This window comes from Spinacia oleracea, chromosome 1 (genome assembly GCF_020520425.1).
Source record: "Spinacia oleracea cultivar Varoflay chromosome 1, BTI_SOV_V1, whole genome shotgun sequence".
Classification (NCBI taxonomy): domain Eukaryota; kingdom Viridiplantae; phylum Streptophyta; class Magnoliopsida; order Caryophyllales; family Amaranthaceae; genus Spinacia; species Spinacia oleracea.
In genome coordinates, this window is record NC_079487.1 from 125342760 (window position 1) to 125362035 (window position 19276).

General features: G+C 35.1%; 2 protein-coding genes across 2 annotated transcripts; both read right to left on the reverse strand.

Annotated features, from left to right (window-relative positions):
• Positions 1 to 4546: 4546 nt before the first annotated feature.
• Positions 4547 to 8495, reverse strand: LOC110789542 (uncharacterized). The gene is made up of 7 exons (XM_021994235.2): positions 7984 to 8495; positions 7106 to 7246; positions 6654 to 7019; positions 6304 to 6546; positions 5981 to 6073; positions 5026 to 5226; positions 4547 to 4916 (listed from the first exon to the last, which is right to left on the reverse strand). The coding sequence occupies exons 1-7, from the start codon at positions 8305 to 8307 to the stop codon at positions 4704 to 4706; spliced, it is 1581 nt and encodes a 526-aa protein (XP_021849927.2). The 5' UTR covers positions 8308 to 8495; the 3' UTR covers positions 4547 to 4703.
• A 709-nt stretch (positions 8496 to 9204) lies between these two features.
• LOC110789543 (uncharacterized) lies at positions 9205 to 18112 on the reverse strand. Its single transcript, XM_021994237.2, has 11 exons — positions 17940 to 18112; positions 16699 to 16812; positions 16482 to 16600; positions 16320 to 16366; positions 13999 to 14099; positions 12679 to 12766; positions 10994 to 11102; positions 10072 to 10222; positions 9874 to 9945; positions 9656 to 9769; positions 9205 to 9556 (listed from the first exon to the last, which is right to left on the reverse strand). Exons 1-11 carry the CDS (start codon positions 18039 to 18041, stop codon positions 9464 to 9466), a joined length of 1110 nt encoding a protein of 369 aa, XP_021849929.2. The 5' UTR covers positions 18042 to 18112; the 3' UTR covers positions 9205 to 9463.
• Positions 18113 to 19276: the final 1164 nt, after the last annotated feature.

Sequence of the window (19276 nt, forward strand, 5' to 3'; positions counted from 1 at the left end):
AAATACACGACGAAAAACATTAACGAAAAACGTCAAATGGTAGTGTTTGTCAAACAAACTCAACTTATAAGGTAGTTAAATTAAAAAAAGTTTTTATAAGGTAGCAATTCACAAAACCACCAAACTTAAAGGTAGTGTTTCACAAAATTTCCTAAAAAAAAAGTACCATTTTTTTTTAAAAAAAGTACCATTTCTTAAAAAGACAAGTACCATTCCTTTTGAAACAAGCATCATTTCTTTAAAAATCAATACCATTTCTTTTAAAACAAGTACCATTTGTTTTAAGAAATACCAAATTTTCATTTTTTCTTATTCATAATAAATCTCAAAAAATAAATTGCCATCAATTTTTATTTTTATTTTTGTTGTCATTTTGCTATTTTGTCTTTTTCTCTGCCACACATATATATCCGCTTGTAGTTCCTCATGACAAAACACAACAATTAGAACAGAAAAATAAGAGAGGGAAGGAAACGATAGCAGAGAGAGAAAGTGACAAACTGGAGAAAGAAAGTACCATTTCTTGAAAAAAACAAGTACAATTTATTTTAAAAATGTACCATTTCTTTTAAAACAAGTATCAATTCTTTTTAAAAAAAGTACCATTTATTTTAAGAAAAAGTATAATTTCTTCATTTTTTTCGTATTCATAATAAATCTCATAAAGTAAACATAAAAATATTAGTTTTCAAAAAAAAAAACTGACACATTTTTTTTTTGGGGGGTAAACATATGGAAGGAAACGAATTAGAAATGAAAGACCAACTTCATTTCATAGGCCTGCGTAGGGTTTTGGAATTGAAGTTTTTTAAACGTTTCTTTATTGGAGTGGTAAACATATGGAAGGAAACGAATTAGAAATATATAGTTTTTTAAAAGTTTCTTTATTGGAGTAGATACTATAAAATAAAATAAAAGTCAAGGGCACACCAGGAGATGACAAGTGTCATTCCTGGTGTGTCTGTAAGTATAATGAATTTTTTAATACGCATTTAAATAATGAAATATTGTAATGCGCATCAGTGTAACAACTAAAAATTGTTTTAAAATCATCTTTTTTAAAAACATTTAAATAATGAAATATTGTAATACGCATACCCTTTACCTAACATAAAAATAAACATAATAGTGTTATATGCACGTGGTGCAAATTTATAGCTACTCGTAATTTGCAAATTTTAATAAAATGTGCCATATAAAGTTTTATTTTTTTATGAACATGTGCCACCATTAAAAGGTGGGACATTAAATTCATTAGGTCAATTAATCTCTCACACTTTTCTATTGGGACATTAAATTTTTCTCATTTTCCAATATCAGAATTTTGATAAATGTGGAAACATTATAAATAAACGTAATTTATCTTGTTTAAATAAAAAAAAATGAGAAATTTAGATGCAAATTAATTAATCGTTAAAACGCGTGAAAAATATCAAACGTAAAGAACAAAAAGAGACGGAGGGAGTACTACTCAATTCAAATTACATTTTATTTATTTATTTAATGCTATGATTTTCAATTGTTGTTGAGGCTATTATAGATTTATAGTATAACCTCATGAGTTCCCTTATATTTTCTTTTTGAGGAGGAATATGAGTTAGTTCATTAATTTTGGTACAAAGCGTCCATAAGTACATAAGAAGAAATCTAAGACAATGATTTTCGCAAATTTGTTCAACACCAAAAGAAACTAGTCTCGCAAAGTGGTGGCGCTACAACATTGCCATCCCTTCTAAAAGACGATCAAACAATAGAATTAAGTTGGGTACTCAAAAGATAAAATGTCACCTAAAATTACATCAAGGTCTGAAAAATAAATACACCCTTCGACTAACGGAAAGTCAACCATTGACAATCTGAGTCCAATATTACCTCCATGAAGCTGTATGTCCAACCCAGTGGCGGCTCCAGTGTGGGTTCAGTGGGTTCAACTGAACCCATACTGGAAAAAAAAACATTAGCTAGTTTCTGAACAAAGAAATTCAATATGTACGTTTTAGCGCTAATTATGGACAGAGGATTAAATCTGGAGCATTGGTTTGAGCAGCTAAGACGCAGAGTATGAGCGCGGGTTCGAGCCCAGCGAGTTGAATTTTTAGGCATTTGATTTATTTTTCTTCCTTTCTTGTTTTGGTGGAGTAATACTTTGTTTCTCACATCTTCAGCAATAGTTTTAAACTTTTACCAATACAAATTTTTCTACATTCTTTTACTAAACTTCTTTAAAATTTTGAAAATTATCAAATGCTTTAGAAAATAAAATTGATTTTGTTTTATTCGTTTTCTTTGAAATTTTTTCTAATAAAATATTATTTATCTTACGTACTACGGTACGTATAAAACCTGTTATTTGGACACAAAAAATTAGTAAAATCTGCTAATGTACATTTTGCACTGAAACTATGACTTACTCCGTATGTTTTAATTTTTCGAACCCTTAACACAGATTTCCTGGCACCGCCACTGGTCCAACCCAACCCTCCGAAGCCTTTATATAGAGATTGACCCTTTCCTTCTCTTTTCACTTTCTGAAAATAAAACAAATATGAAGGCAACATCTCTCAATCAAAGGAGTAGAACAATTTTCAAGAAAGCAAAGGAACTCTCTATTCTCTGTAATGTCGATGTTCTTCTAATTTCATATGGTCCAACGCAACAAAACCCAGAGATCTGGTGCTCTAACTCTAATCCCGACACTATCATCAACAAGTTTCTCATCAGTAAGAAACATGATCACCGTCGCGAAAACAAGAAAACCCTTAATTTGCAGCCGTCAGATCATCAAATCAAGGAAGATGTGGGTGTTTCATCTACGCAACGATGTGAAACAGAGGATCAGTTTATCGATCGATTAGGGTTTGAGGGTTTGATGGATTTTGTAGGGGTTTTGGAGGGAAAGATTAATTTGGTGGATCAGAGAATTACTCAGATACGATTGAATTGTAATAATAATAATAACAATTCTCTTGATTTCAGTCATAAGATTATGTGGGATTGTTTTAAGGGTTCTGATCCTGATATGGGTTTGTTGGTTGGAAGGAGTAATCGGGTGTGGTTGGATTCAACATATGAATATCATTATCAATCTAACGGTATGATTAACGATATTACGGGTGTGAATGGTGTTGATGCTCAAATTTTGGCGGGAAAGATGGATTTCATTGATGAGAAGAATAATCAGATGTGGGCGAGTACACAGTACGAGAATCATAGTATCATCGACAACTCTAATCTTGTGATGGGTGGTGGTGATGAAGATAATATTATGGCGGGAAGAAAAGAATTGGTGGGTGAGAGGAATAATCAGGTGTGGATGAGTACACAGTATGATTCTCATAGTAGTACCAACAACTCTGATCTTGTGATGGATAGTTTTAACAGTATGATTACTAGTGATGAATCTGGTAGTATGAGTTTGATTGATGTTGATTATGATCAAATTTTGGCGGGAAATATGGATTTGGTTGATGATCAGACTCATCAGAGGAGTAATCTGGTGTGGGAGGGTGCAGAGTACGACTGTGATGATGATCTTATGATGGACTTTTGTTTGAATAACATCAATTTTGATGGGACGAGTTTTGATGATGATCATCGTTTTTTGGCGGGAAAGATTGGTTTGAAGAATGAGGAAAATACTCGAGCAATCAGCTGCGGACAGGCTCATGGAAGCTATGGTACACCCTCATGCCTTAACAATTTTGTAATGTAGGTTTCTATGTTGGGAAAGTTGTACTTTTGTTAATTGACATTTGGGGTTATTACTTATTAGCAACTGCTTATCTTTATATTTAGTAAGTGTTTATTCCACGATATTCCGATGGTGGGAGGTATTACTCGTATTAGGTATGATTATTATCGAAGTACTTCATAAGTCTTGTGTTATTCAAGTTGTTGTTTTGTATGATCGAGTTATTGCTAGCTTGAATGAAGAATTTTGATCTTTCGTGATCGAGTCATATCTCATTTATATGATCGTGGTTTTGCCGGATTAGAATTTTATTTGATCCAAATTATTTTGTATTTGTTAGTTTTTATTTCTATTGTAGATGTCGTATGACTATTTTTTTCAATAAACTAATTTTTACCTTAAAAAAAAAATGATGTTGTTTGAAACAAAAATTGTTGTAATGTATTTTCCATTTATCTCATTCGTTTTAGGAATACTTTCCTAAAATCTAATATGTTCTATTATGGAAAGAGTTGGTATTTTAATTTAATTTTTTGAGGAGTGGAAACAGCTGTATCAAATATTACCGTTAGGTAATTATGTTTCAACTCAAGAAAACAGTTGTATTCTGATACGTAGTAGTTATGATATACTGTATTAACAGTTGTATAAACGTAGTTATGTTCTGTTCTTGCGCGTATAATCCTGGCAAAAGGTAATACTCAACTCTCTACACTTAACTATCATCTAATTTAATTACACCACAATGTTCAAAAACTTTATATTCTGGCAAGTTTTTAGTTTCGTGATGGATTGATGGAAATAACTATAATTTGTCAAGTGTATATGTATTTTTCATTACAAGTTTACAACCGATTCTCCAAAAGCAACAACTACTCGTACTATATACAATAGATGACTGTCTCATACATATATACAAATTACAAAATGCGGCAAATTGTTGCTTATATAATGCTCCACAACATTTTGGAACGTGGTACATAGATAACAAACAACATATCCTAAACAACCATCAACATTTTAAAGGCCTCTGATAATGTGGAGGCAAGGACGGACAATTTTCATTCATGTTTGCATATGGCTCTATGGTGTTATATTCGGGCAGCTCCATGTGATACTCCCCGAGAATCTGGCAAAATGGAACCTTCCCTTTCTCATTGTTACACCACCTCGGCAACCGTGTTGTGTTGCTCTCGAATATTTTCAGCATATATGCATCGCGGATCTGCAGTTTTAATGATACGTCCATGTTGAAATACGGTAACCAAAACAGGGAGGTATAATAATTTTAAAAAAAAACAAAAATATTTGGATAGAGAAATAGTAGTACTTACTGTGAACTCTGTTACTTGAATAGAATCATAAAAAGGATGAAAGACTCCAGCCTCTTTATACATTGCAAGGATGAAGGCAACACATGTTGTGGATTTACCATCACTGTATATCCATTCATCTTGCTCTGGGATGGTTAACAATTTCTCAAATGCAATGCCTCGTTTCTCAATCTCCAATAGGATTTCATACAAGTCCAAGCCCTGAATGAAATTTCGGACAATACATTATAGCGACCAAGAAAATGATACATAGCCATTACTGTCAGCAAAAAGATAGTGAGTAAAGGATAGAAGCCGATAAGGTTGTTCCACTCCAGTTTCATGCAGAAAAGCAAAGACTTCTAGTTTTCCAGTTAGTCAATTGTAGCCACTGTCAAATATTCAGTCTGCTGTATACACATGCTTCTTTACTTTTTTATAAAAAATCTAACCCAAAAGAATATCAAGCAGAAGCTTTGTCACAGTTGGAACCTACGATAAGACTCCTTAGGAAAAGACATCTGATATTGTGAAAGCTACATTGAGAAGCAGGTCAGAACATAAAAGAAAGTCACCAATTGAAATCACCTCTAGTGAGATGGAAAATTAAAATAATTCCAGAACAATCTCCCCATCTTGAACCAAAACCTGGAAACTAACTAGGAAAGTAGTCCGTATTTACTGCAATTTAAACATCAGCTGTGTGTCCTAAAAGGATGGGTGTGTTGTATTTATGCCTGGTATTATAACGACCAGGGTACAAGTTATTGACCAAAGCAATGTACATCAAAGATCATAGAGCAGTATAGGCATCAAGAGGAAAATACGCTATTACTACTGCCTTTGTACTCTGTTTTAATCTATTTTACTTCCGACTCCAGTAAGAACAAAAACAGTTAACTCATCTAATGGCAAAAAACATAGTTTTGGGTCAAGAAATTTAGAAAGAGAGGGGAACGGTGCTTGACATGCATACCTCAGTTCCAAGTCTCTTATTTAAAGCCTCGTTCCACATATTTGCTGCATATGCTGGCTGTACTCTAGTCCACATAGACATGACAGAAATGACCTGCAGCATTATAGACAGAGACTGAATGAGCCACCCCCCCTATAGTTAAATAGATCATATGACAATAAAATTCAAATCCGGGACTAAATACTTCATTTCACTAACGCCAACTTCAAACATGTTTTGTTGCTAGACATACATATGAAAATTATAAAGGAATAAAAAGAAGCAAATCAAAAAAAATCTTATCAAAGATAGCAAAAAAGATATAACACGGACTAGAGGTATACCAAGTGAGCATCAAGAGGAGGTGGAAAGTTGTCGCCTATGGTATCAATCCAACTAAATATCATGTTATGGTAACCATATGGTTTTCCTGACATGCTTCGTGCAAATTCCCAAGCAGCAGTAGAGTTGAATTTTGCACGCACATCGGGATGCAAGGGCAGCAAACCTATCTGTGGGTTGGAATTGTCCATCAACGCAAGTCTCCACCATTCATCCCATGGAATGATCGCAATAACTTCTTCACCCTGCAATAGCAAATGACTGAATGAGTAAACCCAAACCTTGGATATAAGGAACAAACTAGCATTACTTTCAAGATTCTTCTCTAAATATTCACAAGTAATTTAGATACCTTTTCATTCTCATGGCCTGATTCACCAACCCAAAGATTACCCTGCTCATCTTTTAGGCAAACAGCCGTATGACCAGCAAATGCCCCGGTGACCCATTTCTCTAGTGTCTCAAATCCACCCCAACGACCACGAATCTTTGAAACAGCAATAAAGTCACCAGAATGGACATCCTCAGGATTAATAATCGTCTGCCAAGGTAGAGGACGCTTCTTAAATGTTGCACCCATGTGCTTCTCAAGAAAAGCTAAGTTAGCATGCTGACCCCAAACAGAGTCAGAAAATAGAGGCAAAACGTCCACCAAAGAAAGGAAAGTCCCCAGCATTCCAGATGGCATTAGGAACACAGAAATACCGTGTTGTTTTACCTGCTCCATGGCCAGTCAGAAAGTTAATTGTTTGTCCCGACATTAGATACAAACATTAAACAAAACAGACTAGAACTAAACCATACATATTCCAGCTCAGCAGCTTCCTCCCAAGAATCTATCTTGAGCGTATGCTCACTTGAGGCAAAGTAATAATCCCAAGTAACCCTGTAGGGAGTTGCAAAAACATAAAGATCCATACAGGTATAACTGTGGGCTGAAGATGTCTGCAAAAAACCAGGTAAGGAGGTCAACACAGGAATATAGTCAAGAAACTTAGCTGATAGCTTATCAAAAAAAACAGCAGAATATTGATAATAGTTCAAGAATCTTCATCCAGCAAACAACATGGAAATTTTATCACTAATTATGAATCCAATACGAACCCGGACTTCCGAATGTTGGAATAAATGCTTTAAATTAGTGGTTAGTTAGTTCCTAACTTCCTATTACTTATGAGCATGCGTTAGTTGCTTAGGCTTTTTGTGTTAGGGTAGTTAGTGTGTTGTCCACTAAATAGGATAATGGGATTGCTTTTCCTATTTTATAATAAGTAATTATTTGCCTTGTTATATATAGCTTCTTCCTACGTACATTCTGCTATTTGCTATTCTATTTCCCTCTCTTGTTAATGCCGAACTGTTCGTGATTATCAGTTTATGTATGATGTTAGCAAACTGCAGAGTACATAGACTGTTTTGTTTCATGATCAAGCAAAAAGATGAAAGATTTCCACCCAAAACACCAAGTCACCAATCTATATTATACTTCAATATGAACACAAAAATGTCAGAAAACTGAACTGCATAACAACCAATCTAAAAATTTGACCCAAATTATGCAATCAAACAGCTTATATACAAAAATCAGACCCACCCAATAACAAATTATGGTCAAGAAACACAATAAAAAATGCAATCATTAATAACACTGATCGACACGTTATTTTGCCATGAAATAATACCTTAAGGTGAAGAAGACCACCACCCAAGCCCTTATCGCCGGAATCAGTGAACTCAAGGCGAGCAGTATTCTCATAAAAGCAAGCCCCTTTCCATTGAATTGACTCATTATTTTGGGGAGAAATCGAACCCACGAAAGAAGGCAGCAAATCAACCGCACTGTGAAGATTATTAAGTACAGGCCATGAAATTTGGCGTGGTAAAACTGGAAGAACATCGTTAACCCTAAAGGGAACCTTTAATGCATCGCCCAAATTCAAATTAAACCCTAACCCTAGAAAAATTATGAACAGCAGAGCTAATTGGGGTTTTTTGGTTTGAATCATACTGTAAATTAGGGTTTTTCGGAAGTAAATGAATGGGAATTTGAGGTGAGAGAGAACTTGAGAGACAAATTTGGGGTTGTTGTTATCGATCCATCTGTGGAATTGGGGGAGAGAGAAAGAGAAAGAGAAAGAGAAAGAGAAAGAGAAGACGTGTGTGGATGATTTCGGTGGGTATTATTCAACTGAGTTCGTTAGTTTATTTTATTTTATTTTATTTTTTAAATGAAAACTGGGAGTTAGTTGGAATTGATTAATTGATTAGAATTTTATTTTATTTTTATTAATTTTGAGGAAACAGTTGGATTTGCCAAATTAGAACTTTATAGATGATGATGCGCTTTTTTTGACTCCGAGTCCAAGTCATTGTAGAAAATATCACAAAATACTTTACACTATATTTCAAAAAAAAAAAAAAAAATTACAAAGAAATTCAAATTAGGGATCACTTTTTTTCTAAATTTGAATCTATCCAATCTGATCTAAAGAAAAAAAAAACTGAAATTATGAAAAAGTCAACGCAAATGGATCAAATGATTCATATTTTGAATACAAATACAAGATAATTCAATAAACATCCAAGCAATATATTTAATTCACTGGTAAAGATTTCTGCCACTTGTCACTATTACCTGATTATTTTTTTTATTAGATAAGCTTATTTAAGAAGATTTTCTTGCGCTATGGGAAAAATGACCATATCTGGTTAACCACCCTACCTATACAAGTCTACGTTTGAATCACTCTCGAACATTTTGCAACTGATGGGGCTCGGCCATGTACTTCTAGTTCACAAGGTTAGTTCCACCAACTCTAATAACGTGTGTTGATTTAGTTAGCTACTTAGAAGTCTGGCATCGAATAGTATCATTACTACTCTAAATACCAATGCAATTCTGATGCTGGAAAACATAACCTATCTATATTTTCTTAAAAGCTTAGTTATCCCAACCAATCCATTCAAAGGAAAAAGTCTGATCCAAAATTTCAAAACGAATTAGATGAACAAAATTTGATTGCTTGTTTGGAAAAATTTGGGTCAAACATAGACCTTCGGAAATCCAACATGTTGTCATGTTCCTATCTAACGGGATTAGGCATCTTAATTGATCATCCAATGTAATGAAAGGGCTTATTTTCCTTTTGATGTTAAATGAGGTCATATCCCAAACAGGAAACAATTAGAATAGCAAGGGAGATGCAATGCAGTGTCTTCTACTGCCATCGGTTGCCTGAATGGATTTAACTGTATCTGCAAATACATAAAGAGCACCTGTTAAATGTTTGACATCTTCTTCGTAGAAGATGAAGATGAAGATGAAGATGAAGATGAGCAAGTACGTCTACTTACAGGAAGTGCCAGCTGGCAGCTCGTTGTGCTGCTCAGACAGCGAGCAGCTAGATGAGCAGCTTCTTCACAGTAGTCTGTAAAAACTGCAGGTGTTTTCAGCCCACGAATCAACTCCTGAGAAATTCGCCATTGAAGATTCAGGTAAAGCAATTTCTTATCTTCATATAGGGACACTACAGGATATAAAGAGATTCTTAAAGTAGTATTAAAAGGCTTACAATTGTTTCCATCCAGCTTGGATAAGCAGCAACACCAGCATTTGGAGCAATGATCAGATGTGGTAACGAATCCTGGAGATCAAACAGTGATAATATTAAAATTGTGCCCATTCCCTTCACATCTACAATATGAACTAATAAATCCTACCAGCATCTCAAATAGATACATATAAAAAGGTAAATAGTGGAAGTTAAGACCTTTATTAGATCCCTAAACCGGTCATGATAGAAACCTTTAAAAAGCTGCAATGTCACCACAGTACTACTAGTAGTCTCACTGGGCACCTTGCACTTGCAATCTCTGTCGTCACAGTGTACATAAGTATGGAGATTGATCTTTTCACCATCCCTGCAGATTTAAAGGCAAAATAAGTCACAAACAGGAATCCTCAAATGTGGGGAGTCGGATTTGTAATATAAAAAAATTTAAAATGAAAACAACAGTTACAAGTTACAACCAGTAAGAAAACTGATACTCACATTAGCCCACTAATACTCACATTAGCCCACTAATACTCTTAAGTGTCAAGTAAAGTTCATAAGGGAAAACAATTGAACTAAGGTCACTGCAAGGAAATAATATACAAAATGGAACACAGAATGGTGAACATCATGATAACATGGCATGACTGGATGAAAATTAGATCATAATCTCTTGTTTAAATCCTATCACAAGCCAACCAATGAGGTCTTGGCCTAGTGGTTAAAACCGAGGGCCTGTGTAGGAGATAGGTCTCAGGTTCGAATTACCCGCCCCCATTTGTAATTTATATTGCTCTTGTGGCTCATTCACACCCAAAAAAAAGCCTAAAACTAAGGTAACAAAACAAACTTATTCATTTGTGTTTGGATAACTTTTTGTTGTTATCTATAGACATCTTTGTCACAAACCCATAAGCATTTTAAGTTTGAGAAAACAAGCAACCAAGAGAATACGTTTTGGATTCCAAGTGTGTCAAGGGTAGCTCCCCAACCCCCACGCGTAAAGTCAACCCAACCTTAATGGTGGTTAACCTTAAAATTTGCCCAAAACCCCCTTCACAGGAACTAGCCTGTAAAATGTTTTCACTGCAAGGCAAAACCCAAAGCAGTATCAGAAAACTATTCAGAAGTAACTGACCTATACTCTGGAACAGCCGGTCCAACAAAATCTATATGCACATTATAGTCTGGGAAAAGTGCAAGCAATTCTCCAAAGACCGCAAGTTGGAAAAGCTCCTTATCAGGTCCTGCAGAATGTAGTGTTGCAGTTGAATAGTTAATCAAAGAAAAAGTTGGTGCCAACAAAAAGAAGCTGAACAGCAAAGCAAAAAATTGCCAATATACATACATTGTTAAAGAATCAAACAAAGAAATCCAATAGACAATTTCTTGCGTGTGAGCTGGTTTCAGAAGTGATGCAAATATATATATAATCAGGAAATAAACAATTACGAGTCATCGATCATAACCTCCATGATTTAATGATGCTTCTTAACGTTACACTCATTAGGTACCATACAGTTGGATTACGTCTCATACAGAATGTAGGATCAGTTACCATACAGGAAGAAATCAGAGGCTCTATCTCTCTCTCCCTAGAAAGAAACCGCTGATAGCTTTATGGATGTCCTTGCACCCATCGATAAGAATAGATTAGCTTTTAAAAGATACAATAAAGGTGGAACTTGAGGAAGCTTTATAACTGTTCAGACTTTACTTATACTCCTACAAGACCTGGAATGATACAAACAAGCATGTGGCTATCTTTCTTCCAAGTGTACCAAGAGCTAAAATGATTGAATGTATCCAAAAAAAATTGTAACAACACACTTGTGTAGTTTGTATTGACAAGTAAGAAAAGAGCCAGCTCGCGAGAAAATACCCCCAGACTAAGATCCGATCTTTCTTAAAGACTGAAGTTGGGTAAGGAGTCAACATAAGCTAAGGGAGATGATTTTTCAGTTTGATGGACCCAGGTGAAAGTGGAGTAGTGGAAACATCAAGAAGTAGACAAACCTACTTTTTTTATATTTCAAATGGCTGTAAAGGTCACCCTTATTTCTCACTGTCACAAATCATAATGCACATGTTTTTCATGTGCCGGTAAGAGTAAGCTTGCAATTAATCACAATGGTGAAATTTATAGAAATTATTTGTATAAGGTGAGACCTTTTATTTCATCAACAAACCAGAAAATTGCTGAAAATACCATATACCAGGCATCTTCTTATTGACCACCTTCTCATTGCTAAAACCAACACACAGGCCCAACCGTCCAATCACAGACAACTTCCTCAAGTGTTGATAAGAGATCAAGCAATAGATACAAAATCTAATTCTAAAGCCCTTTCAGTGCTAAAGAAACATAACAAACTTCTGGACGAATACTATTAACATGTTAGAGGAAGAAAATGTGATAAACTCATTTAAACAGTAGTATGCGCTACAATCGAACATAAAGGGGACTCTGGACTTTCAACTAAATCCGGGAAGAGGATAGTAGTAACTCTAGTAAGGAGAAAAAGGAAGCACGTAAAGGTTAAGAGAAGGGATTCCATGAACTATCAACAATAAGACGTAGCATTATCAAAAATAAATTGTTGTTACTTAAATAGAACAAGTCCACACTGCCCCTTTGCACACATTTAATACGGGGACCTAACTATGTCTAAACAGTTTGACACGTAAAATCTATTCCTGCTCTTACATTATTGGAAAGAAAGAGACAAAATGTGATCTTGTATAATCCTGAATAACAACACATTTCCCGACAGTCCTGAGATAAAGATGAAGGCCATAAAATTACACAAGACAAATACATACCAAGATAGTGAATGTTGATGTCTTTACCACCATTTACACTACGCACTCTGCCAGCATTAAGTTGGAAAGCATGGTAAATTGTAAGGGGCTGCCATAAACAAGAGAGCATTGGTAAAAAAAACGATACTAACAACAAATAACTCCAAAGAATACCAGTATGGAAATGTAAACTGATAATATGTCGCATTTTAGCCTAAGAGCATTCAGCACAAATAAGCATATGAGCAATTCACATGTATTTGTTTGCATCTTCTTGAGCAGAGCAATGAACTTTGTCTTATTATTAAATTTTCAAATCGCAAACATACCCCATGCAGCATACAGATAATAATTCAGAACTAAAGAAAGGGTAATAATTGCAACTTGGAAGTCTAAGAAAAGTGGTGTTAGTTTTGTACTTCTTCTGTAATTTTACCTGTATGTTAAAGGTTTTGTGATTGTCATAAGTATTTCTAGGAGTATTAGACTCGTAAAGAAAACAAGACTTCAGGATAGTATTGTTTTAGTGAAATTAGACTGTAGATTATTTTCTGGCCTTGTATGTACCCTTCCAATTCAGAAAAATAACTACCTAATAACTATATGACCAGCTTCTCCATTTTTTGGCTATAAAACTTGCCAATAAGATGCTAAGATTACCTTTTTCATATAGTCAATTGAAAATTCCTTTTACCAAAACTAAAGTTAAAAATAAATTGAAAAGTTGGCTTAAAGCCTTTTACCGAACAAGGCCATTATGATTCAAGATTATTTTCCCCACAACTATTAGTAGCAAAAGTTTTACATGATAACATAAATGAAAAATAATTTAAAACAAAGATAGTAATTAGGAAACCATACCATTACACCAGGTTATTTGAAAAACTTAGGAGCCAAATCAATCCAGGTGACATTCACCTTTTTATAAAAAGTGTTGCAAATTTTCCATGCAAAGTAAAATACGTCCTATCCAAACGAAACTACCAGGTTTCACATGCACATATGTCAAAAACATTTCACAATTTGTTTACGTGTTTGGAGGCTTAGTTGAAGCCAAAAAAAAGTTTCTTTATCATAATATAAACTGATATAGTCATAAATGAAATGCAGCATACAGCAATCTCCCTCCAGAGCTATGTCCTATGAAAAAGACGAGGTAAACTACATTCACTGCAGAAGAAGGATTAATGAAAGTAAAAGACATATGATATAAACTGTTAAAAGTCATAAATGAAATAAGGCATACAGCAATTTCCCTCCAGAACTACGTCCTATGAAAAGACGAGGTAAACTGTATTCACCGCAAAAGAAGGATTAAAAAGACATTTCACACAACCGTACCCATTGAAGCAGCAAAGCAATGGGTGAATCCAACGTGATGGATCTCCATTCATAGTATTCCTTCCAACAGCTTAACTGCTTTGACAATGGAGATATAGGGTCTGCATCAGATGTCATAAAACATGTCCCGTACAAGTTAATAAGTCTAAGAGTTGGCACAAGGGTGTTTATAATTTTAAAACCAAAGTGAGGGCTGGAATTAATTTGTCTTTCGAGAAAAGACTGGACTATACTCAAAACCGTTTTCCAGCCAGTGATTCCTAGTAGAAAATTGTACTAGTCACACTTTGAAAGATGTTTAAATTTTTTTGCCATTTTTATTTCGGGGAGGGGGGAGGGGGGGTAAATGATGTAATCAAGGTTCAACGGTCTCCTTCTAAGACTTCACAAATCAGCAGACTTACTAAAAAAAGGAAACTATTAACTATTAAGTATAACCAATGTGAAAGATCTAAACTAGGGAAGATAATGAAGCTATCAAGCTTGTCTTTCAAACTTAATAGAATAAACGAGAAATACCTTATGAGTTTCAATATACTACCTCCGTTCTTTAAAGTTCTTTACACTTACTATTTGCACGGACTCCGCTTTAATATTTAACCACTAATAGATCCAATTTCGTATGTGAAAAAAATATAAAAAGTTGACTTTCTGAAAATATATACCGAGACCAATTTAACAAGATTTTACATGATAAAATTTTGATGTATATAATAGTATGAATTTACGGTCAAAGTTTTCATACTTTGGACACATATACCAAGGCGTAAAGAACTTTCAAGAACGGAGGTAGTAGATTTCATTTCACTAAATGTTGTGATTATTGAAGAAGTCGGAAAGTTGTTTTTTACAAAAAAATATATCAAAAAAACTAGAGGAATATTGTAATTAGAAGGATTAATTCCTCAATGAGAGGTTGTGAACCAAGCCTGATGTATCCAAACTTGACAAGCTCAAACTCAATTAGAGCTTGGGTTTCAGTTGCTGCAACTAGTGAAGTAGTGATCTTGAGCAAGGAGCCGAACTACCCTAAGCTCAAGCTTAGGTATACTTGTTATCAGGTTATCACCCTAATCTAACCAAGGTAGACATCCTAAAGCAGGAGTTGGAAGGCACATACTGCATTTTGAATCAGGGTCCCCTCCCCCACCCTCAACACCTCTTCTTCTTCAAAGAAAAAATCTGAAGTCTTAACACGTGAAATTTTAAACCTAATAGCCTAAATTCTTAAAGCTTATAGCAAAATTAGCAATGTGCAAGTAGAATTTCCTGCAGGGGTAAAACCAAGAGACCTTAGACATATGAACTCCATCTTATATTTTTCTACAAAGTACTCAAATATTAGTCACTTGTACCTGATTTAAAATGTAAATGTTATATCTTTATAGTTTATACCATCCCATAAAACAAGATAGATAATTTGATTAATTTCAACGTAAAATCTCTTGCCAGAAAATTCTCATCACCAATCGACCAGCAAACCCAACTAAATGGTCAGCTATCCAACCTCTGAGAAAAATATACTTTTAGCCTTGTGTGTTGCCTCTATGACTTGTCTAAATCCTTGCCACAAGTTCAGGGGTCAAACCCGGCAGGAAAAAGCTGGCCTAGGTAGGCCTGCCATTAGTTTGGCCTAAAGGCAGGTGTTGAGTCTGTTGACTGGAATCACTGGAAGTCAGCCGCAGAGAGGAAACATGTCAACTGCTAGGAGAAATAACCCTTAATAAGCAAACTTTGGTTCGTACCAACAACCCTGAATCTTGAATTAGGAGGAAAAGATCTCCGACTTCGGATTTCTGAGGAGCAAACGCAAACCAAAAGACAATGTAGGATTGCTGGAAGTTTGAAATGGTGAAACGATGATAAAATTTGTGAGCTTGAACTCATTTGACTATGGCCCTTTCGGAATCTTGCTTCTCTATACTCCAAAACCATCAGCGACGGTCATTTAAATTATTTTTGGTACTAAACCGGTAAAGAGGGTGATCGCTTCCAAAATAGGTGCTTATTAAAAAAAACAGGAAGACATGGAGGTCTTGGACACACTAGAGAACTATTACTGGTTGAATTTGTGAACATGAGTGAACTTAGCAGGTACAGAGGATACTTTTCCCTAACTCTCCTCCAAGCCACTCATCCCCCTTTCCCCATACACACGAACGAAAAAATCACAACAACTTTGAAACTTCAAAGTCTTGTTACGAAAAGCATAGCCAACTCAAGGGGGTTCTGATATTTCAGTTCTCTCAGTCCCCAGTCCAAACAAGTTTTGGACAGACAAACACCCCTATCAGGTACTAGAGACAAGCAGAAAGTATTACCACCACAAGGAACCAATGTGCTTGAAAGGTTCCAACACTTGATCAACCTATGAAAGCGGATTCAAATGAATTTTTTTAGTGGTGAAATTGCAATAGTTTCAATCACAATCAAGTGAAAAATACATTATTTCGGATATCATAGGAGCAAAGGGATGAACATACGCTGGGAAATTGGGACAGATGTTGGAAACCCCACAAGAGCATTCACATGACCACATTCCTATCTTATGAAGGCTCCTCCTTGACAGAAACGCACATCTACTCTCCTCTTCTTCCAAAATCTACATGCATCAACAAACACCACAGATAAGGAGACAAGTAAAGCTTCATAAAGCCACTGTTATATACACATAACAGTGTGTAAACACATAAATGGTACCTGAAGTGTAGCTTCTTCACAAAATGTGAATGGAAATGTGTTCAATATGTCAGCATCTCTCATTTGTTCCTCTAACCTTTCACATTCTTCCTTGTGATCACTCCAATGAGAAATCTGAAACAAATATTTCAATGGCAGAAATATTAAAATATAATACGGCGTATTTCCTGATTAAAGGTTGGATCCTATAACGTGACTAGTGCACAACTAAAACAACCAATATTGCAACGATTGTTTCCACAGCAAGAAACCAACCTCCAGGAATCTGAATGTCAATACATTATCAATAACCATAATTCACTTTACAGAATGAGTTCCTGAGGCTTATCAATTATATCATAAATGTTGGGTCACCAATAGTTCGGTGTACCTACGCTAATTTTTCCTTCAAAAAATATATCAGTCTATTCAGCCCTCTCACCACTGCCAAACTCAGTGTTACCTAATTCTTTAATCACCCCGCGAACCGAAAAAGCCAATACATGAAAATTGTATAATTTTGGTCTGATTTAGCAAATTAGGTAGCGGATTGCGTAACTGTGCCCAGTATCATACTAGCGAATCAGGTAACAGTGGCCAAACCTATAAAAATCTGGAATCCCCTTCATTGTTGATGTATGAATGACCATAAATAAGCCAAAAGCTACATGAGGAGAGTGAGTAATCATTTCTGAAAGCTCACAAAGTTACAAGGGAAAATGAAACCTTTCCCTGTATATGCATTTCAGAGCTAGGTAGGAGCTACATGTGTCTTTGATGAGAACCAAAAACTGGCTAATCAGGACAAGAAGCATCATTGATTTATAGGAGAAAGTCGGAGTTTGAGAACGAAACAAACTCAAACATTTTAATCAGACTTATCCAATGCTGAAGCAAAACAGATTGCTTACTCTGCCACAAGTTTTAAAACATCCTAACTCCGAAATGAAACAAAACCTGTTAAAGAGTTCTTAAGTTTACACCCAAATATGCTCCACAGCAGTATAATCCGCAGTTCAAAATATCATACAAATTCAAAATAATTAATTCTTTCATATGATCATTACCCATCATATATTTCTCAATCAACCACCAAAGTATCACAGTTATAAATAAATAAATTCAACATTTATGAAATACCCAACAAAAACAGGACAACCAAAACATGAAAAGAAATATCAGATTGTAAAATCAACCAAAAACCAAACCCTAATTACAGGACGACGATGATGAAGATTAAAAGGAGGAGAGAGAGTGGTAACCTGGTGAGAGAGTGAACAATAGGCTACAGCACCGCAACGAGCACACCGTCTTACTGGTGGACCTACGCAACGAGTGCCTCTTCCATTTGCCGCGCACTCCATTTTTGGTGCAGTCAAGTGTGCCACCAAATGGCTTTTTTCTTTTTCTTTTTTTTTTGTGTGCTTATTATAGCTTCGGTGTATTTTGAGCTGCTTATACATTTCAGGGCCTTTTTGGACCATCGTGAGTCCACCCGACCCAGGTTAGCGACTTAACGGGTTAGACTCTTTAGTAGTGCGGGAATAGTAAGAGGAATCCTCCAATTCGTGGACTATGGACCGTGGTACACATAGAGAATGGTGCACCAAAAGAACATATGTGCATAAGCAAAAGAACATGACACTACGGTAAAAGAACATGCGATATAATATTTCACTTTTTTGTTATAAAAATAATACTCCCTCCGTTCATAAATAAGTGTCACTTTTGGACCTCGACTGGTAACAAAACTTTTATCACTTTCTCTAAAATAGCATTAATAATTTAGAAACTCTCTAATCTAACATTATTTTAATAATTTCTACCAAATTAACCTAATTAGAGTTAATCATGGTTAACTCATTCCCTCCAAAAAAAATCTGGAAAAAAACCCCAACAACTCCTCATTTTCTCTTTAATGGTTTTCGTCTTTTCCTCTCATCCCTTTCATCTCCTTCCTCAGACTTTTTCTTCTTCTGAGTTTTCTTTTTCGTTCAATTACCCCTCACTTCGTTCAATTAACATTGAATTCTATTTTCATCTCAAATTTTCGGTTCAAAATATGAAGCTCGTATTTGATTCATAGGAAATATTAAACCTCAAATTTGCGTCGACTGAAGTTGAATCGTGATTGTTAATTTCGCAGAAACTTGTTGATTGATTCATTTTCTGTACAAATTTTCATTTAGCATATTTTCGCCCAAATTTGTCGACCTGAGTTCTGCTACTTTCGGTCGATTAATTCTTTGTTTGTGGGTTAATCGATTCAATAGGATGATTTTCAGGTTGATTTGCGGAAACTTAATTAGCCTTGATGGGTTTATTACTCATGAAGTAATCTTCTGTCAAAGCAATTTTCCATGACCTGTATTTGAGGTCCTATATACATATTGTAAATTTCTATCAATCTACCCGCAATTTTCAAGCTTAATTTTGATGTCAAGTCTTGTTATCATTGGACTTAATATTTATTTCGCCTTTGCTTGATAATTTCTTGGTTGTCATGGTTGTTTGAACTACTAGTTTTTTTCTTTTTCTTCATATTCTAATCCATTTATATTAAAAAGTCGATGTAAAGGGAAAGTGTAGTTCTCTTTTA

Excerpts from the sequence above, each read along its gene's own strand:
- LOC110789542 (XM_021994235.2), bottom strand. The coding sequence starts at position 8,307 with ATGATTCAAACCAAAAAACCCCAATTAGCTCTGCTGTTCATAATTTTT. Across the intron at positions 7,247-7,983 it reads GTGGTCTTCTTCACCTTAAG|ACATCTTCAGCCCACAGTTA; the intron begins GTATTATTTCAT and ends GGTTTTTTGCAG. Across the intron at positions 7,020-7,105 it reads AAGCTGCTGAGCTGGAATAT|GTAAAACAACACGGTATTTC; the intron begins GTATGGTTTAGT and ends GCCATGGAGCAG.
- LOC110789543 (XM_021994237.2), bottom strand. The coding sequence starts at position 18,041 with ATGGAGTGCGCGGCAAATGGAAGAGGCACTCGTTGCGTAGGTCCACCA. Across the intron at positions 16,601-16,698 it reads GTGAAGAAGCTACACTTCAG|ATTTTGGAAGAAGAGGAGAG; the intron begins GTACCATTTATG and ends TGATGCATGTAG. Across the intron at positions 11,103-12,678 it reads CATCAACATTCACTATCTTG|GACCTGATAAGGAGCTTTTC; the intron begins GTATGTATTTGT and ends TACATTCTGCAG.